General features: G+C 36.7%; 1 protein-coding gene across 1 annotated transcript in view; it reads left to right on the forward strand.

The window, feature by feature from the left end:
- Window positions 1-27,057, forward strand: part of LOC115210503 (cytosolic carboxypeptidase 2-like) — a 291,706-nt gene that overhangs the window by 75,347 nt on the left and 189,302 nt on the right. The window contains exons 4-7 of the mRNA XM_029779107.2: window positions 21,518-21,710; window positions 23,249-23,403; window positions 24,187-24,265; window positions 25,460-25,538. Coding sequence (XP_029634967.1) covers window positions 21,518-21,710; window positions 23,249-23,403; window positions 24,187-24,265; window positions 25,460-25,538 — 506 coding nt within the window. The remainder of the gene's footprint in view (window positions 1-21,517; window positions 21,711-23,248; window positions 23,404-24,186; window positions 24,266-25,459; window positions 25,539-27,057) is intronic.

A 27,057-nucleotide genomic window follows, 5' to 3' on the forward strand; every position in this document is an offset into this window, starting at 1 on the left:
GCTAGGAGACTTTTCATAGATTTGGGCTGTCTTTTGCTCTTTATGATGGTGTACGTTTGGAGGATTAAATTCATTCTGTGGTCCCTTTTTAGTAGGGGAATGTTTTGGAGGGTGGTGTCGAAGGCTTCATTGTTAAGAGGGTTGTGTGTGGAGATATATCCATAAACAACTTCCTTCTTTCCTGAGCGTCCAATAATACTATATTTGTTCCACGTCCTCGCGTTGTGTTTTTTTGTGCTTTCATGTTTGGATTAACTATATTTATATATATATATATATATATACGAGGGGCGTTCAATAAGTAATTCCCCTGACCCACTTCCCATAGCAGTAGAGCAACGACACTTGGCACAGTTATTAGTCTTTTCCTACATAGGAACTACCCAGAGTTATGCATTTCTCCCATCGTTTGATACAGCTCTGGGGACCGTTTTTGTAGAAGACCCCAGCTTGGTCCTCCAACCACGACGTGACTTCAGAAATCAAGGCTGCATCATCTGGCAAACGCTTTCCTTTCAAAATCAACTTCATGGCTGGGAAGAGGTGAAAATCAGAGGGTGCAAGGGGAGGAGTTCATAGCTGCACGCCTGTGCTTCTGATCTGGCGACACGCGAGTTGTGGACCGGAGCGTTGTCCTGCAGGAGGAGGATGCCTTTGCTGATCTTGCCCCGCCTCTTGATTTTGATAGCTTCTCTTAATTTCCTCAAAAGTGAAGCATAATAGGCTCCTGCAATTGTGGTACTCTTTGCCAGGAAATCTGTCATCACTACTCCGTCCTGGTGCCAGAAGACTGTGAGCATAACCTTGTCAGCGGAGGGCTGCACCCTTGCCTTCTTTGGAGGAGGTGAGTCACGGTGCTTTCACTGCATTGACTGGGCTTTTGTCTCTGGATCATAGTGATGGACCCAGGTTTTATCCTGTGTGATCAGTCTTTTGAAAAAATTTGACTCATCTTCTTGGCACATCTCCAAAATCATTCTCGAGCACTCAACGCGTTCTTGCTTCTGGAAAGGTGTGAGCAACCTGGAAATCCATCTGGCAGTCACCTTTTGCATATGCAAATGGTCATGAATGATAGTTTCCACAGACCCGGTACTAATCTTGACCTCATGGGCTATTTGGCGAATAGTTATGCGTTGACCTTCCAAAATGGCAGCCTCAACTTGACGGACAGACGTCTCATCAACGGCAGAAGGGGGCGACCAGATCTGGGAGCTGTTTCCACAGAGTTCCGACTATGTTTGAATTCACAATGCCAGCGTTTTACAAGGTCATATGATGGGGCATCATCACCATAAGTTACTTTCATTTCATCAAAAGTCTCCCGTGGTGTGCGTCCTTTCAAATACAAAAACCAGATCACTGCTCGACACTCAACAGGCTCCATTTCACACTTGACTCAGTTCAAACACCTGTAAATCAGAAACCACAATTAGTTCAGAGCTGTAATTCGCCACTTAATCTATAGAGGTATAAATAAGTGCACATGCAAAATTTCAGCTAGATCAAACAACTGCAAGTGGGTCAGGGGCATTACTTATTGAACGCCCCTCGTATATCTGTAAATATAATATGTGAAAATTATTCGGTAGCCATGATAAGACTCCGAGTTTCAATTCACGATGGAATATATCCATAAACAACTTCCTTTCCTCGACATCCACATTAAGAAATCTAACAACGAAATAAAAACAGATATATACTATAAGCCTACGGACTCCAAGCAATATCTACCGTTCAACTCATGCCACCCCAGATACACCAGAATGAATATCCCCTTCAACCTAGCAAAAAGGATTTGTACTATAGTTTCTAATACAAGCACCAGGGACACACGAATACATGAACTAAAGTATACACTTATCACCAGAAACTACCCACCGTCACTAATTGATATATGCTTTCAACGTGCCCTACTATTCAACATCCACGAACTCAGACATCCCAAATTAAAGTAGGATTTACAATCAAAAGCCCTACTATATATCTCCACACACAACCCTCTTAACAATGAAGCCTTCGACACCACCCTCCAAAACATTCCCCTACTAAAAAGGGACCACAGAATGAATTTAATCCTCCAAACGTACACCATCATAAAGAGCAAAAGACAGCCCAAATCTATGAAAAGTCTCCTAGCACAAGCCCGAATACGCCCAACAATAACACTGAAGCCGTCAGTAAAAAAATACGGAAGACCTAACTGTGGTGTGTGTGTGTCAACCTAATTGAGGGATCAGAGTTCTTTTTCAAACAGGGTCAATGTTTCAGTAAAAAGCAACTTCACAAGTGCTTCAGAGAACCTGATATATGTATTAACTTGCTCTGGGTGTTGTGAGCAAACACAGACCAAAGCCAAATAAGTCTACGTCAAAATTCCGAAAAACAGAAGAAATAACATTCAGCAAACACATCGACATTTGCGCCAATAATAAAGAACCCAGCTTCAGAATTTTTCCCCTCTATCAATTCAAGGACGATACAACCTGTAATCAGTGCATTGATAAAGAGTCATTCTTTACCACAAAATATAAACCCCTTTTGAATGCATCCACCACAAATGACACGATCACCAGAGCCTAGGAACAACACACACGCAAATATTAAGAACGATATATTCAAAACAGTCACTTCACATAAGTTTATTCAGAACAATTTAATCACTACTATTCCAACCACAACGGGTCACTTTTAGGTCACTTGACCATTTAAGAGGATTCCACCAGCATCCTACTACTGTCAATACTCCCGCATTCTTCTTCTTCTTCTTCTTCTTCTTCTTCTTCTTCTTCTTCTTCTTCTTCTTCTTCTTCTTCTTCTTCTTCTTCTTCTTCTTCTTCTTCTTCTTCTTCTTCTTCTTCTTCTTCTTCTTCTTCTTCTTCGCCACCTCCTTTCTCTACTACTACTTCTGCTTAAACAAACAAAGACAAGAATTCATATCAAACTAGCTGCTGCTAACTACCTAGAACCCACAAGAGTAAAAAAGAGAGTTTTTCGCAAAGACTGAAATGTTTTTCATGATAAAATTATTTTCGCATTTTCTACCTTGTCTTATTTTCCTTATATATACATACATACATACATACATACATACATACATACATACATACATACATACACACACACACACACACACACACACACACACACACACACACACACACACATATATATATATATATATATACACGAAGCGTTACCCAAAAGAGAATGGAATTTTGCAATATTATCTTATTCACAAATTTTACATGTTTATACTTTTATCGCCTTCAAAGTATTTACTATTTGAAGCAATGCATTGGTCCAGACGCGTTTTCCACTGTTCGAAGCAGTCCTGGAACTCTTGCGAAATGATGCTTTTTAATGCCTCCGTCTTTTATTTCTAATTTCTTCCACGTTTTCATAACGTTTTTCTTTAGGTACTTTTATCATTCGGTGGAACAAAAAAGTTGCAGGGAGCAAGATCGGGTAAATAGGGAGGGTGGGTAAGCGTGGTCATGCCAAAAACTGTCTCACACTCAAGGCTGTGTGCGCAGGCGCATTATCGTGATGAAGACACCACTCTCCATTTTGCCACAGGTCTGGGCGTTTTCGTCTCACCGCATCTCACAAATGATTCACAATTGCCAAGTAAAATGTCTGGTTAACAGTTTGACTAGGAGGAACAAATTCTGTGTAGAAAATTCCTTTCACATCGATGAAACAAATGAGCATTATTTTGACATTAGACTTCACTTGACACAATTTTTGGGAATGTGATGACATTGAATGCTTCCATTGACTTGATTGCTGCTTCGTTTCCGCGTTGTAACCGTAGCACCAGCTTTCATCACCAGTGATGACCTTAAAAAAAAGGTCCGGACCAACTTCCAACTGTTCTTTCAGTTCACGACACACATTCAGTCGTGATCGATTTTGATCTTCCGTGAGCAAGTGAGGCACAAATTTTGCTATTTTCATTCGCAATTCCTCGCTCAAAATTCGTTGGCTCCAGGACACACCAGCCATAGCAACAAGTCCGTTAATTCGTCGGCGACAGTCCTCCAAGATTAGCTCAGGAATTTTCGTGATGTTTTCGTTCGTTCGGGAGGTCGACGGTTGCCCTGAACGAGGTTGGTCTTTAAGTGACAAGTAACCATTCCTAAAGTGTGAAAACCACTCGTAAACTCGTGTTTTGCTCATGGCGGCGTTCTTATAAGCTGTTTGAGGCGTGACAACTGTTTTGGCTGCCGTTTTTCCCAGCAGAAATCAAAATTTCACGGAAGCACGCTGTTTCTTCGTTTCAGCCATCGCAAAAATCAACGAACAGGGGAAAAACACTGCAAAACAAAGACGCTTACGTAGCAATGCGACACCAATCGGGCGGACTGATGCCTGAGCGCCGCACCAACTGGCTTCCAGAACTACAACGGGCTTGTCTCACAGAGAACGTTTCCGGTTGCTTTTGGGTAGCTTCTCGTATACATACATACATACATACATACATACATACATACATACATAATACATACATACATACACATATACATACATATATATATATATATATATATATATATATATATATATATATATATATATATATATATATATATATATATATATTATATATATATATATATGTATGTATGTATGTATGTATGTATGTATGTATGTATGTATGTATGTATGTATGTATGTATGTATGTATATGTGTTTATGTGTATGTGAGTGTGTGTATTCCACATATATATGTGATCGTGTGCGTGTTTTCAGTTCATGAAACTCAAAAGGAAAGATCCTGAAATGTTTTACAAATATTCATTGTGCTTCCTATCAGGTGTATGTGAAGAACGTGGATTAGCTTACTCTAGAGAATTACTATATCTAGCTTTTTATGCAGATCTTTTGCTACGTAACCCAATGCACATTTGTAGAAATGAAAATCTCTAGTCTAGATATAAGGGCTGTAGGTTTCTGATTAGCTTTTCTTAGATGTCCTCCGTTTCCCCAATTTTTGACGAGAAATTCACATCTGCCATGCAGCTGATCTCTGCAACAGTTCATGATTTTCTTCTCCCTGTTCCATACCATATTTATCCTGTTGTGCTTTCACTATGCTGCTGTATTTATTCAAATATTCAACCAGTATTCTTTAATCTGAAAGCGTAATTACTTTCTAGTTCCGGTGTGTTTTTAGTATGGCCATCAGGAGAATACTTCTTGCGTATAGCCTTTTTAGCAACAATATAATGTCTCATGGGAAGGTAGTGTTACGGACATCTTTGAATAGATATGGATGATATTTTCAACACTAGTATGGCGCATCATATTCTTTGTGAGATATGTATTTACTGTAGGATATTATGTATTTACTGACAATTTTTGTCAATGTTATTAATATACTCTAGCTTGAAGGATAGGTATCCAAGCATACTCTTAACTGCTATGATGAGTATTTCTCATCCAAGTCTCTGTTTAAGTAGGTCAGGTCAGTCACCGTTGCGTCACATGGAATAGCTGTAGATTCAGAGTACTTATCCATGTGTTCTTCTCATTCACATAATATTACTTTCAGAATTTATTCTTTTTTTTTACTAGTGGTGGTAGTTGTAGTATGTATATATACAATTATGCATGCATATATTCATGTATGTAAGTATATACAGGGTGGGGAAGCAAAATTTACAATGAAAGTTAAGTTGTTTTTTCTCAGGAGGCACTAAGTCAATTGTTTTGAAACCTAGCTTATATTGATGTCATACTCATATCTAACACTATTATCCTTACGTTTTCAGAAACTTTTGCCCATATGAGTAATCAGGAAAGCAAAAGTCAAAGAGTGTGTGATTTTCTGAATGCACACCAAAGGAGATTTCAAATATAGTTGGAGTGTCTATAAAGACTATTTATAATGTAAAGAATAGAATGACTATGAGCAAAACTATTACGAGGAAGTCTGGAAGTTGAGGAATCAACAAAAAACGTACCAAAGCTTTTATTAAAGCTCTCAAATCCAAAATCCTAAAGGAACCAACCAAATCCATGACAAAAATGGCAATTGAACTTGAGGTGGACAACAAGACCATTAGAAAAATATGATTTGAGGATAAAATCTGACACAGGAACACCAAAACACTTGTTGACAACAGCTATGAAGGGAGGTGCAAGTAAATAATTACATGGTTCAAGAAAAAGTCCTCCATTGTAATGATCTTTTCAAATGAAATGATCTTCACTGTCGATGCTGTTCAGAACAGCAGAAATGACAGATTTATCGCAAAACCAACAGCTTAGGCTAAGGGGACATTCAAAACAAAAGATCCTGCTCAAGTTATGGCTTTTGGTGTTTGGCTTCCGATGAAAAGAAAACGCCTATAAAATTCTACAAAGCTGATGAAAAGATCAATGTTAATACTTACTACAAGACTCTGAGATACGATGTATTGCCATGGCTTAAAGCAAACTACCCAGATGATAATTATGTATGGACACAACTTTAGCAATTTTTTTAAAATCATGTTTATGGCCGCCTTCTAGACCAGATCTAAACTCTCTGGAATATGCTATTTGGGGCGTTTTAGAACATGCTACCAATAGAACATCACACAGCAATGTCGACTCCCTTAAAGATACTATTAATGAAGATCGGGAGAAGTTGCCTCCCGAATATTTGAGGAACGCCTGTGAAAGTTTCAGGAAGCGTGTGAAGGCAGTTATTGAGAAAGAAGGAGGACACATAGAATAAAAGTATTTTCTATTATGTAAATTGTCTTGTGGCAAATAAATTCTCATGACTTTCAATAAATAAATTGGTCATACACTGTCTTTCAATCCCTGCCTCAAAATATTGTAAATTTTGCTTCCCCACCCTGTATGTATGTGAGTGTTCATATATATATATATATATATATATATATATGTGTAAAACGAGAGAAAACAAAAAGTGGAGACTTTCAGACGATAAATATTTAGGTAGAGTACAAACGACAGAGAAAATTAAAGTGGTGGAAGAAAGAGGCTTTTCTGGGGGGTGGGTGGAAATCCATGATAATTTTGATAGATGTAGTTCATCACAATATGCGGCCGAAATGGAAACAACCAACATTGGATAAGACGAGCCTCCGTCATCAGGGTAGAAAAGATCTTACATTTCAGATTTTAATATCGAAAGACCCATATCGAAGACCCCAAATTTTCTCCTATTCTTCTCCACCTCCTTTTCTTTATTCTTATTCGTCTTCTTAATAACTTCAAATATTTTCCCACCCCGATATCTTATTTCTTCACGTATATGCTTTTCTTTTTTGTTCTCTCACTCCGTAGTTTCCACTTATTTTCGATCAAATCTCCTGCAAGTTAACTTGGGATCCCTTGACAACAATGTAACTTTCAGTTAACTAAGGCATCTTCGGCCTGATGAGTTGCAAGTGAAGTACCCTTCGTTGAGTAATTACTAGTTCTGAGGTTCTGCTGGCTAGGAAACAAATGTAGCCTTGATTTTACCTGTCTCATTCCCTAAATTTGGATTTTTATTCGCATACATAGCAAACCTAGTTGCTAACCGTAAAAAATAAAATAACATTTTTTAGCTTATCGAACTTCGATAGGGGAAAAATTTACACCCTTTTACGCCAGTAAAGCACTATTGTTCCCGAAAGTTGTTTTTCATATCTTCTACGGACTGCTAGGAGCTTACTTAATGCCCACACCTGGATCGTTGGATCGTATTTTTACATATCATATATATATATATATATATATATATATACCGGAGTAAACACTGTCCGATGAACGGCAACGCAAAACTCAGAGTAACAGGTTTTGTAGAATTTTCTGCTGCTTTAAATAAAGTATATATATATATATATGTATATATATATATATATATATATATATATTATATATATATATATATATATATATATATATATATATATTATATATATATATATATATATAGTAGTAACAGAAAAGAGAATTTCGATTATTCCGACGTGGTGGGTTGTAATGTATATAAGAAATTAAAAAAAGAAAATACGCACACTTACATAGTTTTAATATAATTTTTAATATATCGACCGGTTTCGCTATCGCTATTCATGATATTATGTTTTACTTATTTGAATATATATTTTCTCTTAAGAAGAAATTTAGTCCATGTTGTGTGTGATGAAATTCACGAGTGAATGACTTCACAAGTAGATAAATAAAGGGGGGTAAATGGTTGTCGTTATTATTATTATTGTTGTGGGTAAGGGAGATAACTGTTCAGCTTTCGGTAAACATTATCTGAGAGAAATTTTCTTTAAGTAGTGGAAATGGCAAAAAAACTTTTTTGGCTGCTATTTCTAGCAAATTCAGTATGTGGCAAAGTAATTTATTTTACTAAGCCCTAATTATATAATGTAATATTTTGAATTCGCCTTAAATGGTCCTTTTACATACTGAATACTTGGTGAAATTGATTAATAACTAATTAATTTTACCCTCAATTGTTGATATTATAATTCATTTCTCTCTGTCATATTGCCTCGGTTCTCACCGTTAAAATATAATGTTTGCTAGATGACCCACGTGGGTGGAAGGGGAGAGCAGAGAATCTTCGCTTGCACATTTTGAATTTGTTGGTACTGGCAGTTTGAACGGGTCATCTGAGGTGATAAGTCGCCAAAGGGTATGTTCTTTCTTTTTAGTGCTTCCAAATCCAAAATAAGAAATGTTGAGCTGACGAAAGAAATGCTGAGTTTATTTGGCTAATCTAGAAACGTTACCGTTCTCAAATAATCTTTGTACTTGTGATATTTTTCTGTTTTTACCTCCATACCTTCGTGGGTTATTTTGAGTAAACATTATCTGAGAGAAATTTTCTTAAAGTAGTGGAAATGGCAAAAAAACTTTTTTGGCTGCTATTTCTAGCAAATTCAGTATGTGGCAAAGTAATTTATTTTACTAAGCCCTAATTATATAATGTAATATTTTGAATTCGCCTTAAATGGTCCTTTTACATACTGAATACTTGGTGAAATTGATTAATAACTAATTAATTTTACCCTCAATTGTTGATATATATATAATTAGGGTTCAGCAAAAAAAATTACTTTACCACGCACCGAACTTTTAGAAATAGCAACCAAAGTATTTAGCTATTTCCTCTACTATAAGAAGAGTCTCCCAGACAATGTATACTCAAAAACAATTCACGTAGGCATAGAGGGAAAAATAACGAAAGATCACTCGTACATCGATTACTTGAGAACGCCGTTTCTGGGTTAGTTAGATATAGAGATGCTAGAAATACATACCTATATCAACATTCCTGTCATCAGCCCAAGATTTCGTTAAGTTTAAATTTGAGAACACTGAAAATCGAACAAACCCGTCTGATTTGAGTCATTCCAGACAAATCACCTTCGACCACCAGTACTAACGAATTCAAAACGTACGAATGAGGTTTTGCATCCTTCCCTGTCCACCCACGTGAGTTATAGAGCAACAAATTCCTACAGAGGGATCTATGTATATATATATGTATGTATGTATGTATGTATGTATGTATGTATGTATGTATGTATGTATGTATGTATGTATGTATGTATGTATGTATGTATGTATGTATGTATGCATGTATGCATGTATGTATGCATGCATGTATGCATGCATGTATGTATATATATATAGATATATATATATATATATAATATATATATATATATATATATATATATATATATATATATATTATATGTATGTATGTATATATGTATGTATGTATGTATGTATGTATGAATTGAAATTGATAGAAAAATAAAAGACGAAGACAGGTATATGAACAAGCAGGTGTATTAGTTTGACGCTCGGGTAAGTGAAAAATTATTTTACTTTTTGAGCCTACGCTCTTCAGCAGAAAGGAATAAGAAAAAATAAACAGAGAGAATAAAAAAAACTTGCGGATTTAGCGGTCAAGCATATGTATAAACGTAAGAGTATCGAACCAATCAATCAAATTTTTGAAGAGCGTAGGCGATTGGTAAGGTCACCTGACTCATCTGTCTAATGATACAAATCATCACATTGCTTTGGTTTGAATTGTCTCTCACTAATGCACATATACGCAGCGAAATATAAACACACACACACACACACACACATACATATATATATGCATGTATATGTGTATATATATGCATGTATATATATATATTACATCACTACACATGTAAATATGTATATGCATACGCACATATAAGCACACATATATAAATATATATCTGTACACACTCTCAAATATCTATGTTTACATGTGCGTGCACAAGCTTACACAAGTATATAATGCATATATACATACACAAAAACATACATATATGCTTATATATATATATATATATATATATATATATTTCTATACATACTGGCATTTCCCCTCTATCAAAGTAACTTCGACGAAAGTGGAGAAATAGAAAAGACGTCAGATTGTGAGTGTGGGAGAGATATAGCGAGAGGAGAGACGAAGAGGGAGAGGAGAGAGAGTTTGTGAGAAAGAATATAAGAGAGAGTGGGAGGGAGCGAGAGTGAGAGAACGCGTTATGGAGCTAGGTGTGAATAAAGTGTACTGGAAATATACTCAGCTTTTGGATGAATTCATTTCGAAATACAGGAGACAATCCACTGATTTGAAACTGTCACATGGACCATTTTGGCCGAAGGAGAATGATAATAAAACTGTCATCTTAGAGACCCCTATACTTAACAAAACCTACCCTAATTTTCAGGAACCTTTACATAACAACATTAAGGGTGAGTCAGATTTTTGCAAGTTTTTCTTGTTTCTTCCTCGGTTCATTTTAATGCAAAATACTCGAATAGTTATTAGCATATATATACTCACAGACCACGTCTTTCAATTCAGTTTTCCACAGTGCAGGGCTCTTCTTTCAACTCCAGAAAGTTGGAAGAGCCCTGTTGTTGGAATTTGAGCCTAGGACGTAAATTATTGTTGCTGTATTTAATTGTTGCCTCACAACATACCGAGTTCAAATACCGCTGGTGTCAATTTCACTGCTCGGGTTCGATAAAGTAACACTGAGTTTACTGGGCGGGTGGGATCGATATAATCGGTTAAAATCCTATCCCCTTAACATTTTAGAGTTTCTCTATGTATTAGAAATTATTATTATTATTCATCCTTTCGAGACAGCGAGCTGGCAGAATCGATAGTACGCCGGGCAAAACGCTTAGCAGCATTTCGTTCGTCTTCACGTTTTGAGTTCAAATTCCGCCGAAGTAGAGTTTGTCTTTCATCTTCTCGGGGTCGATGAAATAAGTATCAGTTGAGCACTGGGGTTGACGTAATCGACTGTGTCTCTGTCCCCAAATTTCAGGCCTTGTGCCTATAAGAGAAAGGATTATTCATCCTTTTGGCATCGATAAAATAAAGTACCATTGAGCATAGGGTTGATGTAATTGATTATGCCCTTTCCACCAAATTTCAGGCCTTGTGCATATAGCAGAAATTATTATTATCATTATTATTATTATTATTATTATTATTATTATTATTATTATTATTATTGATGATAAAAATAGCATTCATATGAAAATTTTAGCCTTATTGGCTCACACAGACCACCTGGATGTAAGTAGGTTCTTTGGTGATATTGCTGAATATGGTGAGGGTGGTGAAGGTGGCGATGAAGGCAGTGGTAATAGAAGTGACGTTTATGGAGGTGGTATTGAAGGAAGTAACGTTGATAGGTGTGGAGGTGGTGGTTGAGTGGTAGCGTTAAGTAATGGTGCTGGTGGATGAAATGATAAGTGGTGAGAGTGGAAGTGATTCAAGTGGTGGGAGTTGAAGTGTCGGTGGTCGAGGAGTTAGCAGGGATTGAGTGGTACCGGAAGTAATGCAGATAGTGACCTTCGTAAATAAAAGTTTTTACAGTTTCGGCTCTCAGCAGTTGAAATACCGCCATATTTGATTACCTTGTTCATACTTCTAGGGCCAAACTACTAGCAATATATTGGTATTAAGTCTGTCGACTACACACACACACACATGTATACAAAAAATTACGAATATACACATACCTATATATATATATATATATATATATATATATATATATATATATATATATATATATATATATAAGTAACAAGGATGTCAAGGTATCAATACATTACGGCCGTTTCGAGCAACTCCACTTAATCGATCAATGAAAATATTTCATCAATTTCAAAGAAGCCGTTCTCCTCAGAAGTCGATGACCATATAGATTTCCAAACTAATGGATAAACTATTTTAAACAAATTTATATTAATACTAGAAACCAAAATAATTACATTGTTTTGTTATATTATATTTGTGGCAGAATGAGTTTGGAAAAAATGCATATCTTATTAAACCTACTATAATTTAGAGAATATCAGCGGAAAATAGTAGGGGTCAAGATATAGGAGTGGTAAGATATTTATGTTTAGAAGGTTTTATGCAGCGTGTAGTCTAAAACAATTTAGAATTAAATCCATTGGAAGTTGAGAACTGCGTTCTACTTGATAGTGATAAATTAATTAATGTCACGCAATCTCCTACACCCTTTTTTTACTGGAATCATATATCTAGCTATAGCTACTTAAAGTATGTCTTTGAGTTGCTAGTAAGAGAATGATTGATGGGGAAGAGGTGATAATTGGAAGAAGGAAGGATAGGTGTGGCTAGTACTTATCTAGATTATCAAATAAAAGGGGAATTGAGGGATACGGGATATACGGGAGTCATAACTTAGCAAATTTATTAAATGTGGAAACAATTTTAAATCAATATATAGGAAAAGGATAGAAATTAAACTTAAAACTTAAATAATGGGATACTTAAATATATAGGAGAAAGCTCATAAGGCCTTAAAAAATATTTATAAATTACAAGCACTGTGCAAAAATATATGAAAGGATATAAGAATGTAAAAAACATCACGCGCGCACACATACACACACATATATAAAATTTTAAATTCCCAAAATATAATGTGTAATTATAAACATAATTAAAAATATAATATTGTATTATTGTAATATATTATACAGTGAGTTTTATTGATACCTGGACATCCTTGTTATTTATTTACATTCTGTTGACCTAACTTGGAGCTGTGCAGACGATACCAAACTGGTTTGGTGCCTCAATTGATATATATATATATATATATATATATATATATATATATATATATATATAAATTTACTTGGAAATAGATGCGTGTACACACACACAATTCAAATAAATAAGGAGAATAATACATCTACAGAATTATTACAATCCTCTGTACATCATACTTCATTTAAATCTCTGTCTATTTCTGTCCGACGTATGTTCCTCCTGCATATATATCTCTATTTAAGAACGTGTCCATGCAACTGTATTCAAGGTGTTCCCAGCATTAAAATTCGAAGCGAACTGAAATATAACGGTTTAGATAATTTTACACTTTAGTAGAGGACGATTAGTGTTGAGTGCAAAGAATAAGAGAGGAATAGTTAGAAACTTGATACGGCTATAAAGTACATTATCAGATTGACCCTAGGACGACCTTAAGGTTTGTGTTTCGAATCAATAGTATTAGATATTAAGCTAGGTCAAAATATATTTCATCCAGTAACCTTAATCGAAATACATAGAAATAAATTTCGGCGATAGATGTATACAATTAAGGGTCATTAAGTCAAATATAATATAGAATTTAGAGAATTTACTTAAAGGCCAGGGCATTGTACACAACCTGATTGAATATTTCCACCTATAGTGAAATCAGAATTTTCAACTATATGGATCAGCCTTATATCTAAATGTAGATAATATCCTCCTAGATATAGAACAAATTATTCCATATGTGGAGCGTTATTTGACTAATGGTATAGTCAAATAACGCTCCACATATGGAATATGGAAGTTCAGGACTGAAGTTAAAACACATATCATGAATAATTGTAGTGGGGGTATGGACTACTACTAGAACATCGGAAAACTAGTTACTGCACTAATATTCCTTTCTACTATAAGCACAAGGCCTGTTATTTTGGGGGAGTGGGTAAGTCGATTACAGCAACCTAGTATTCCACTGGTACTTAATTTATTGATCCCGAAAGGATGAAAGGCAAAGTCGACCCCGGCGGCATTTGAACTTAGAACGTGAAAACAGACAAAATACCAATTTCTTTATTACCCACAGGTTGCTACACAAAGAATGGGACAAAACAACTGATCGGGGTCAGTAACACGTTTTGATATTACATAAATATGAATATAAAAAATTATATAAAATATATAAGAATCGAATGAAATACGCAATACAAATATGACAGAAATGTACCGATGATCAGGCCACGATCCGACTCCATAAGCCCCAATCTATCGCTGGTACTTCTTTCCTCTCTTGTTTTTCTTCTATAGCCTATTCACATGGTTCCTTGCACGCACAGCACTCGTGCAACATGCTTCCATCTTTTTTTGAACACACTCTCCGACAGGCATCTCTTCTCCAGCCACACTTTCTTTTTCAAGTGAAAAGTGAAAAACGATCTTAACTCGTGGCCGGAGATAAAATTATCCGTCTTAATCCCTTTTATCTTAGTCTTCCATACTGCCTCTTTCGCTAATGCAACAACAGTGAGAAAACAATTCTTACCTTCATTTGTTAAAAATTCCGGTGGGTCACTTTTTATAGTTGACCCAGTCGACAGCTGTACTCTTCCTTCGCCGGACAACAGGTGTTCAGCATAAACTCACATTTCAGATATCTCAGGACACTGGACAATAACGTGAGGGATGGTTTCCCTACCCCACCCCGTATCTTGGACAGGTCGAAGAGTGAGACTTTCCATGTCTTGCGAGTTTATCCCAAACGGGCAAGGCGCCCCTGTAACATTGCCAGGTCAAGGACTTTTGGAAATTGTCCAACGTTCTCAACCCGAATGTACGGTGGAACAGGCTGTCAAGTTGAATATACCCGAGACCTAGAGTCGCTCTCAGGCCATCGTTACATTCAGACTCTTCCAATGCAGAACGGCTTCGAAAAGAAACCGTTCACCCGAACTATCGAGTCAATGTTGTGATACAGAGCGATGAACCATCTGAGGAAGCCAAGGTCCAGGCCAAACTGCACAAGCACAGTTGACAGGTATCGATGGTCGACCCTATCAAAAGTTTTAGATTGGTCTAAATGCACCAATGCCCCACCTTTACCAGAGTTATCACCAACCCTCTCTATGGTATAGCGAGATGGAGGGTATCCTGAATGGTTCTGCCTGGGATGACACATGTCTGTGCCTCTCCGACTATATCATTCGCGACAAGCGCCAACCTTTTTGCTAAAACCTTGGCCAAAATCTTCACTTCTGCGTTTAACAGAATGATGGGCCTGAAATTATCTAAAACGTGTCCCTTGCCCGGGTCCTTTCTGATCAACGTCACCACTCCTCGGCGCACAGATCTGGGGATAAACCCATTCTGTTGCCAGTTCGCGTATATGCTTGCCAGTAAGTGCCCGAACAAGTCTGGCATACATTTATATAGCTCGTAAGAAATACCATCAAATCCCGGCGACTTACTCACTTTACACTCAGCCATAGCCTCCGTCACCTCCCCAGGCGTGATCGGCCCCTCGCAAGCCTCCGCATCCGACCCCAAGAGGCGTGGTAGCCCGGCAACAAAATCCTCGAGGACTTTCCTACCATCAGAACAGCCATCACCCCCGAACAGCTGGGCGAAGTACGCCGCAAATACTTAACACATTTCCTCGGGTTCGTTTACCAAGCCACCATTTTGGTTCGTCATAGACCGAATAGTGGAACTATTTTCTTGTCGAGCTTCCACCACTCAGGCCCATCCAGCGGCCTTGAGTTCTTCACTTCCCATCGCACATAACTTAGCTCTGGTAATACTTCCCATGTGTTGGGTTTCAAGATACTGGTTCAACTCCAGTTTCTTTGCCTTCACTTGGTCAAAGCTTCTTCTAGTTCCTTAACTATACCATCTCTTATTCTACGTCCCTTCTTAGCTAAACTTATGCTAAACCTAATAGACTCATATTTTATAGCTCTTTTTAGGGCGTACCACCATTTATTATCAATCATAGTAGCTGTCAATGCTCTCTGAATTAATTTCTTCATCTGCTTTCTGTACCCACCAATCGCCAAAAGGGACGTATTGAGTTTTCAGTAGCCAGATCCCTGTCTATGTAAGTTATCTACTGTCAGCTTACAGGTAACCATCTTGTGATCACTGTAGCTGACTCGATGAAACTGTGGACACTTAGCTATGCACTTACCTGTTTTTCTAATTAAAACCCTATTTATATATGTCCTGGAAGACCCGTCACTATATGACCACGTCCACAGTGGCGTGTTCGGATGTTGCAACCTATATGGATCTGCCTGGTGAAAATGACTTAGCAGATCCCGAAAGCCAGGGTTACATTTTCTATTCATGTTCGAGCCAACACATTCTATGCGTGCGTCACAAATTGTGTTAAAGTCTCCTATCAATACTAGTGAATGCGACGTGGCCAGGAAGTTGTCCAGGTCACGAAAATATTCACTTTGCGGACCCATAACGTTGGGTACATAAACTGCAACCAGCCTGATTGTCTTGCCACAACTGAACGTCAGGTCGTGAACAACCAGCCTGCCTTCTAGATCAGAAAAAACCCAACTTTTTCTCGGTTAGCCGGTTTCTTTTTTAGTAGGACCAACACTCCGCCCCCGCCCATCACCCGACTTGGAGAAACGTATTTCTCGTAGCGGTTCAGGAGGGGGAGCAGATCTCTTGGCCTCTTCATCCGGGTTTCCGCTGCAACGATTACATCCAAATTTCTTGACTTGATGTCATTTAGGAAGCGCCCTTGCTTCCAACTTGACATCAGGCCACGGACATTTATACAACCAATGTGAATAGACATGACTTACCTTTTAGATCGGGGCGTCCTGTGGAGAGGGACTCTCTACCTTTTCTTGGCTTAGGGTCGGAGGTGGCAAGCCTTCAAATATAGATTGATGAAAATCAAATCTCAATGATGAGGCCGATTTTCCATACGTGTTACACAAGATATATGTTTTTTTGTCCACTTCGTAAAATACATAATTTTATATTTTTCTGATAGTTCAATTAGCCTAGTGGCTGATGTTTTCGTTTTTATATCACGCATTAAGTCATCGTTTTTGCTGTGTAGCGCATCTGTTCCTTTGTCCGTCTCCCCCTCCGTCATTATCGGTCTGTCTCTCTTGGTTATCTTTTTTGGTCTCGGCTCGATCTGCTTTTGCTGGTTCGAGCCTTCCATTTTCCTTTTGTTGTTTATTATTCCTTCAGTTTCTCTCTCTCTCTTTCTTCCTCCTCACCGTCCGATTCTTCTTCACTTTCTTTACAATATTTTTTAATGTGACCTAGTTGGCCAAACTGGAAACATCGGGGCTTACGCCCCTCAAAAATATTTAGAACTTCCTCCTCTACATCTACTATTTCTGGGAGCTGTTCTAAAATTTTCTGCTCTGCCTACAGTAGCAGGTTGAGCGTTTGTCCAGTCCAATATGTATTCTCTGCGACTGTAGCCTGCAGAAGGTTTATATTATCATCCCTGTTTGCCAGGACTGCTGCCATCGAGTACATAGGGTTTACTGCGGGTGGAACTCTTCGTATTCTAACCTTTTAAGCAGAATGTCTTAAAAATAATAATTTTCCTTTTTACTGCCGTTAATTGTTCTGGTATTTCCACTTTTACCACTCCATCTCGTACCGTTATCATTTCCTTGTATTTTAATAATTCTTTTTTTGTCATTTGACAGCTGTAGCGTTTCACTACCAACTGCTGACGCAAAACTTTTTCTTTCTTCATTTTAAATGGTCTTTGCTTCTACATTTCTTTTGGTACCCATAACTTTTGGTAAAGCAGGGAATTCACTTTCCGAAACATCAGAAACGTTATCAAAAATTAAACTTTCGATCTTCCTCGTTCCCGCTCAGTCGATGAATCTTCACCCGACGAAGACACACTTTTCAGCATCTTACTGGCAATTAATGTTTTCCCCCACAGGTGAAAACCACAGACAGCTTTCGAAAGAAAACTATAATACAATTTTTAAAACAATAAGTCCAACAATAGGCACAACAAGAGGTATAACGATATAACAATTAATAGAAACTTACTTTACGAACACACTCCAACAATAAATTTTCAATAACAGACAGACGAAATACCGCTAAGCATTGCGCCTGGCGTGCTAACGATTCTCCAATCTACGTGATACTTAATTTAAAATTTTGCTAGGGAAATATTTGAATGTTTTTTCTGTGATGGGCTAATTCCTGTTTATCATTTAATAATTGGTATTTAGACGAGGAAGAAATAGCATTTCTTACTTCCGATTACGTTTGTACCCCCACCGTCGCTTGACAACCGATGTCGGTGTGTTTACGTCTCCGTAACTTATTTCCTATTTTATAGCAAAGTTAGTGTTTCTATCCTTTAGGGACCAAATAAACTCATTTAAGTTAGTACTGTGCTTTTTTCTCTATCTCTGAAGGAAGCTAGGTGATTACATTATCTTGATTTGAAGATAGTAGAGCATGTCTCTATATAATAGTATGAAACCCTACCTGAGGTAACCCTACATCTGTACACAATATTTTTTTCCTGCGTTGAGAGGGCAAATTTTCTTGTCACAGCTAGAAAGATTTGTGGTGATATTAGCTCTACCTCCGCGAGCGGGATCAGAATTTAGGAACACCTAAATACCTGCTTGAATATATTATCCTTAGCTATTCACTTTATACATACATACATACATACATACATACATACATACATACATACATACATACATACATACATACTTACATACATACATACATGCATACATGCATGCATGCATGCATGCATACATACATACATACATACATACATACATACATACTTACATACATACATGCATGCATACAAAAATACCGTTGTTGATGTTAAAATACCAATGAAGGAGCCTTGAATATAGGTTAGAAACTGGGTCTTTCTCTATTGGCAAGAAATCTTGAAATATAACTTAATAATGATGTGGCTGTGTGGTAAGTAGCTTGCTTACCAGTTACATGGTTCCGGGTTCAGTCCCACTGCGTGGCACCTCGGGCAAGTGTCTTCTACTATAGCCTCGGGCCGACCAAAGCCTTGTTAATCGATTTGGTAGACGGAAATTGAAAGAATCCCGTCGTATATATATATAAAGAATAAAAGTTTTGAATGGTACAATAATGCACTATAATACAGACAATGGGCTATATACATGTTGTAATTTAGTCATCCATAGTCTGATATGATATTTCGGAATAAAATTCCTTCTTCAGATATTCTTAGATGGAGTCGCTGCTATAATCGGTTTTCCAACGGCTTTTCTTTTTCTTTTTTTTTTCTTTTTTTTTTTTGGAAGCGCCTCAGCAGTGGTCTCACGAAGCTCCTTCCGGAATTCCTCATAAGAAGTGCGTGAGGTCAGCCATGTTTCAATCTCGTGTGTACTGGTACATCCGTGGCGCTGCTTCTACGTTATGTATTATACGTGCAGCTTCGTTTTTCCCTTCTTTTTATCTTTTCTTCTTTTTTTGTTATAAGCATCTTATCAAAAATGAACCTACACGCATCCAAATGTAGCTAAATAATATATTGATTACCAACCTTCAGCCTGTTGTTAATTTGGGGCCCTAGTCTGTGTATGAGTATAGCTTCCTTAATTCTTAAATTACCAAATTTCTTTCATTGGCCTCAATTGTGGTGTGTGTGTATGTGTGTGTATGTGTGTGTATGTGTGTGTTTGTGTGTTTGTACCCCCACCATCGCTTGACAACCGAACCGATGTCAAGCTAAGTTACGTTTCCGTAACTTAGCGGTTCGGCCTAAGAGACCGATAGAATAAGTACTAGGTTTACAAAGAATAAGTCCTGGGGTCAATTTGTTCGACTAAAGGCGGTGCCCCAGCATGGCTGTAGTCAAATGAGTGAAACAAATAAAAGAATACATACATACATGCTTACATACATACATACATACATACATACATACATACATACATGCGTACGTACGTGCATATATTCATACATACATACATACATACATACATACATACATACATACATACATACATACATACATACATACATACATACATACATACACACATACATACAATCGCACACATATATAGAAATTCTAACACATTAATCTGTCATAGTCTTATTTGAAGTAATTTTACTTTATATTATTAGAAATTAATGTGATCTCTTTCGGCTTCTACAACGAATATTGACTCGGTCGTTTAACTTAATTACATGTTCACTGAATTAATTTGTGAGTGATCAAAGATTCCACAGACAAATGTACCTTTAACGTAGTCTTGAAGCAGAATTAGAATGACGTAGTGTGTAACAGAACTTTGAACTACAGAGGGAGTAGCTTGGTAATTCGCTTCTCACTTACAAAGTCACGGGTTCGATCCGACTGCGCAGCAGCTTCACCGAAAGTCATTTTCCATCACCTCCAGTTAACCTAGACGATATGAGGGAAATTAAGTAAAAGGAAACTGTATGGAAGTCTGTCAGATGAAGTGTACATGTAATACATAGTATATACTGACACTTCGTCGGTTACGACAAATGTTTCAGTTGATCCAATCAAAGGAACAGCCTGATTGTAGAATCAACATACAAGTCTCTAAGCACTCCACAGACACGCGTACCCTTACTGTTGTTCTCCCTGATATTCAGTTGTGACAAGGCTAGCCCTTTGACATACAGATACTACTAATTTTTGCCAGCTGAGTGGACTGGAGCTACGTGATATAAAGTGTGTTGCTGAAGGACACAACACGCCGCCAGGCATCGAACGCACGACTTTACGATTTTGAGCCGAAAACAACCACTTATCCACCAAATCTTCCTGTAATCATACCACTCACTGTTTTCATAAAAGAACAGAAACTGGCACTGATATACTCCTAGGTACATTGTATACGAAATAAAAGACGGTGTTGTCACGGCTGCGAAATTTTTGTTCATAGGTCTGCTGCATGAAGACTATGCTGGGACTAAGCAATGACATTAGCAGCAGCAGCAGTAGCAACAACAACAACAAAAATAATAACAGTCGCAGTTAAAGATACACTACGAAAAAATTTGGGATGATCACAGCTGGATTATTTTTGACCACAGATCTTTTGGATTAGTTTTGATTACAGATCTGCTGGATTACGTAAGATTAAACAACAACGTCAACCACTATCAACAACACACCATTACGCTATTAAGATAACCACACCACCCTTCCAACTACCTTCAATTTATAATAATTTTCGCGAAAATATTACTGTTCGTTATAACTAGGCATTTGGAAGGGAAAGGGAGGTGTTAATGTGCTATTTTCGGACCTTGATACTTTATTTTTGCCATCTCAGCATTGAAGAAATATATGCAACACCTTATAATAGTCCGCTTTCGTTCTTTGTAATTTCTGTTCAGTACCAACGCAAACCATTGAGACACAAATCGCTCCCTATAAAAGCCATACAAAATGGTCACGACCAATAATTGTGTATGATTCTGAGAGGAATTCACCCTATAACTGTCCATTGATGTCATCTGAAGATTATGGTCCTTCACTGGTGTTTGAGTCGAGATTTGAAAGTGGGAATTTACGGCAAGCTCGAAGAGTGTAAGTAAAGTTTTCTCCATCTATTCATTAACATTACAATTGATATTTCTTATTATCTGGTTTTGTTTCCGTTGTGAAGGCACGTGGCTTAGTGGTTAGGGTATTTGTCTAACGTTTGTAAGGTCGTGAGTGCAATTCCTGGTGGCACGTTATTTCCCTGAGCAAGACATTTTACTTCACGTTGCTTCAGTTCACTCAACTAGTAGTACCTGTATTCCAAAGGGCCAGCCTTGTCACATTCTGTGTCATGCTGAATCTCCCCGAGACCTATGTTAAGGGCATACCTGTCTGTAGCGTGTGCAGCCTCTTAGACGTTAATTCCGTTGATCGGATCAACTAGAACCCTTGTCATAACCGACGGAGTGCCACTTTTATTTCCAATATTTACGTTGTTATTGATGTTAGTTTTCTGATTGTCGAACTAGAATTGAACTTTCAAGATTGAGAAGAGCTAATTTAACGTGTCAGTTTACGGTAAAATTAGTGTTATGAAAATAAGTGATTCCAACAGAAGACGGTATATATGTAACGGTTATATGTAGTTGATTATCGACTTATCGTGTTTCGGTTGGGATATAGACAGATTAAAGTTAGATTCTCAGGTATTACCGAGTGTATAATGGTTATTGTTTGAAGACGTCCACGGAACAAAATGATAAAAGAAAATAGTTGAAGTGACCTTTATTTTACTGTTACAATATAAAAAGTAACTTCGAGTTGTACAAAGATTAGTTGAAGTTCTGTTGTCCATTTCTTAAATAGCAGTGTTCACCAATGTGACTGATATTAGACAGATATTAGACAGATGGAAGGAGAGAGAAATAGTAGGAGAATTTACCTGTTTGGTTTGACGAAAGATATATAATCCCTCGATGACATGTGATGTGTGCAGAGCAAAATTCTCTTTGGGCAAGGCGCAGAGGAAAGGGGAAGAATTAAATTTGGGTTCCGTATTTATAATATTCCTACTTAAATTAGGTCAGGTTAAACAAAGGATTTTTCCGCTTATTATCTGTTTAACCTCAAGATTCTCAGGAAGCAATAAGGCATATCTAAATATAACAGTTGACTCCCATAAGTTTTTTTGTACAAATACTGAGAACAATAGAAATGAGTTTACAGAAAAATTTAGATTAGGTTTCAAATCCTAGCTAAGTATCCAGGAAGCGATTTGCTTCACCCATCCATCCATCCATCCATCCAGCCGTCCGTCCGTCCGTCCGTCTGTCTGTCTCCCCCTCTCTCTCTCTCCATCTATCTATGTGTGTGTGGTGTACGCGCGCGCGTGTTTGTGCGTGTGTGCGTGAGTGTGTGCGTATGTGTAACTATGTGTGTGTGTGTATGTGTGTGCATGTGTGTGCGCGTGTGTGTCCGTGTGTGTGTGTGTGTATGTATGTGTGTGTATGTATGTGTGTGTGTGTATTGCGTATTATATGTATTAATACGTATATGTTTTTTTTCCACATTTTCGTCTTTTGTCCACATTAATTTTTCATGTATTTTATCAGTGACTTTTATCCCATTTTCTCTGTTAACAGGGGTCAGTTCGAATATGAATTTGTTTTGAAGTCAGATCTTTACACTAACCGTCACACACAATGGTATTTCTTTCGTATTGAGAATACGGTGCCAGGAATAGACTACAAGTTCCGGATTGTAAATTTACTGAAGAAGGACAGTCTTTACAACTACGGTTAATATACTTTTTTATTTGTAAATATTTTGGATATGTCTGTTTTTAAAAATCTTATTTGATCGTAACATGTAGTTATGTTTGTTTAGTCTTGATGAAATGGCAGATCAGTTACTGAAATGGTCCCAATCGTAACCATCTATGACTCAACAGATGGGATATCATAGAACAGTATTTTTGATCGAAACGATTTAGAGCAGCGTTTCTGATCGATCAGATGTGTGTGTGTATCATGGGGCAGTATTTTTAATCCACTTGTATATATTTCTAGTACTTTGTGTTTTTCTTGTATTTTGGTCTAAAATACTGTAGTGGTACTGGTGGTTGTAGTGTAGTGGTATGTGATGTCCAAGGTATTTTCTCAGAATTTTTCACGATGTTTCTCGCAGAAGTTTTGCTTCAGTGATTTTACAGTATGTCTTTCTTGTTTTTAAAATATTGACTCCAGTTTTTAAAACAACCCTTTCTTTTAAATATTAGATAAACAGAAAAGGTCAAGCGCTTCATTGGCTAGAAATGAGTCACCTATCGCTAACCAAACGATACCATCTACATTACAAAAGGACTATCATGTTTGCTTCTCAAATTAAGCACCCATACAACTACTTTATTTTTCTCTGGTATTGTAACTCTTCTAGTGTCATCGTTAACATTGTCACACAGTAAGCAATAGATATCTATTTGAAGTCACACTACTGAACCTCTCTTAAAGTCGTCTTGTTAATGTCTAATATCATTTACATTAAAAGCCTACCAAATATTGTATTACATTTTATTTCAAAGGAATGCGGCCTTTGATCTATTCTGAAGAGGAATTCAAGAGGAATGCTGTAGGCTGGAAGAGAACAGGACACCACATTTTGTAAATATCCTTACTCTCCATCAAATTACTGTTATTTGATTAACTGTTTTAAAAATATTATTTCACTCCGTAAACTGGATCACTAACACAGCATGAAAGAGAGTAAAAAACTATGGTTATGGTCATATATTTAACGAACAGTTTCAACCGCTATGAAAAATAGTCTCGTGGTTATTTCAATTCTGTTGAGTGTTATGAAGTGTAGAAAGTAAAAGTTAAAGGCCTCGCTCGCCAGTTGATGAATATATTTGATAATGAAATGTTAATTACTTGGCTTTGTTGCTATAATTGTTGATTAACCCAGGAAAATGCTGATCGAGCAAACTTCCTGATCAAAGCTACTCCAGCCGTGATAACTGCGTCCCTTTACTGGTATCAAGCCCTAAACTATCTAATGTGTCCTTTCATCTCAAGACAGTGAGGTTCATATTTCAAGGGTATTTTTGCTGCTACTTTTTGAAGATCGAATCACATCATAGTAGCTTCCGGATGACTAGAACCATCAGATCTGTGTGAAATTTAATACAAATGTTGGTTTCCAATGATCAGGCATAAACTCTAATAAATATCTTAATACTAATAACGTCCGATGTTCATTCACAATAAGGTTGAGTTGTTCCAGTTTGGCAAAGTATGATAAATAACGGTAGAATCCGTCATGACTATGAATAGTGTAATAGCATCTATCTATCTATCTATCTATCTATCTATCTATCTATCTATCTATCTATCTATCTATCTATCTATCTATCTATCTATCTATCTATCTATCTATCTATCTATCTATCTATCTACCTATCTACCTATCTATCTATCTATCTATCTATCTATCTATCTATCTATCTATCTATCTATCTATCTATCTATCTATCTGTCGGTCTGTCTGCCTGACTGCCTGACTGCTTGTCTGTCTGTCTACATACACATACATATATCTCTCCATGACCATGAAAGCTGTAATGACTTACGCACACAGACACACACATCACATCACTTCTATACTCATCTGACAAATTGATCACGTATCGGTGACACATCAGAATACTCGAGAGCAACAGCCAAACAGATAGACAGGTAGATAAGCATATATACACAAACACAAACACACACGCATATAAATATATAGATAGATATTTAAATAAATAGCTTGCTTGATTATAATCTCTGCTGAAGTTTCCTTCTCTTTTACTGTAGGTATAGCCGGAACATAACCAACTTACAGTGTCCACTACTAACTAGAGGAATACCATACTATATGCTGGAATGGCAAATGGTAATGCTGTCTTAAGAACAGTCTAAATCTTATTTCCAAGTTCTGTAATATATGTATATATATATATATATATATATATATATATATAATATATATATATATTATATATATATATATATATATATATATATATATATACTTTATTTAAAGCAGCAGAAAATTCAACAAAACCTGTTACTCTGAGTTTCCCGTTTCCGTTCGTCGGACAGTTTTTGCTCGAATGGAACCGATATGTGAATTCTATTCAGACTATTGCAAACGCTACACCTTTAAAAAAAATGGACTTGTTTGATTGGCCCTTTAGAAATAACGGCCAATTTTCGAGTGATAAACATAGATGAGTTCAAAAATATATATATGTATATGAAATATAAAAAAATATAAAATATAAAAATATAAAAATATATAAAAATATATATAAAAATATATAAAAATATATAAAATATAGAAAAGGTATATAAAAAATTATAAAATTCGAGGAAAAACCTTATATTGAATAAAATACATATTGACCTTAATGAAGGAAATATAATTAATACATGGGAATTGAAATGCATTAAAAATATGTATTAAGAATATAACACAGCAATACATATTCATATTAAAGTATACATATATATCAACATACACATAATATATGCGTGCGAATCCCATCCATCACGCAGGTGCAGGTATACATATGTATACGCAATCTAGCTCGCCGCAAACTAAAATCATAGTAGATTAAGTATCTTCCGTATTTACGAAGCTTAGGGTATGAATGAGCGAGGGGAGCGTGAAGCTGCCTGCTGGCTTTATACATGTATCGTATAGTTAGAGAAAAAACGAAAGAAAGTAGGAGAGAGAGAAAGGAAAAGGGGAAAGAAAAAAAGAAAGGAAAAAAGAATAAAGAAAAAGAAAAAGGAACAAAGGAGGGTTGGGGAGAAAAACGGAATAGGAAAAAAAGAAAGACTATGTATACAAGCCGTGCAGCCTCGTACATTGACACATATATAGAGATGCCAGTGCACAAACACACAAGTCCAAGTGTATACATACACATACACTCGTGTATGTGTGTGTTCAAGCACAAACATACGCTCACTCACACATACACAGGGATGCACTCTCACGAACACACACTCGTGGCCATACACTCACCCACATCACAATTCTAATTTTTGACAACATTGCTTTTAAAAAAAAGTTGAGTGTAATAATGAAAATTATATGAGGGATATGTAAAATGTATCCCCCTATCGGATCATCTATAAATTAAAATCAAAGTAAGCCTATACAATATAATAACACTAAGTCGAAGGTTTTTCCTAATAAATATGTAGAAATATAAACAAAATATATGCATGAGACTTTGCTATACGGAATGGAATCTGCATAGCGCGAAACAAATCCATCGTTGCGTTTACATATTAGTCCAAGAATCAAAATCAAAATTTCAAAATCAAAAATACAAAATATATACTCTATCCATATGGTATATTTATGCTTGACATTTTAAATTTAGCTGCGTGCCTGCATA

This window comes from Octopus sinensis, linkage group LG4 (assembly GCF_006345805.1).
Source record: "Octopus sinensis linkage group LG4, ASM634580v1, whole genome shotgun sequence".
NCBI lineage: Eukaryota > Metazoa > Mollusca > Cephalopoda > Octopoda > Octopodidae > Octopus > Octopus sinensis.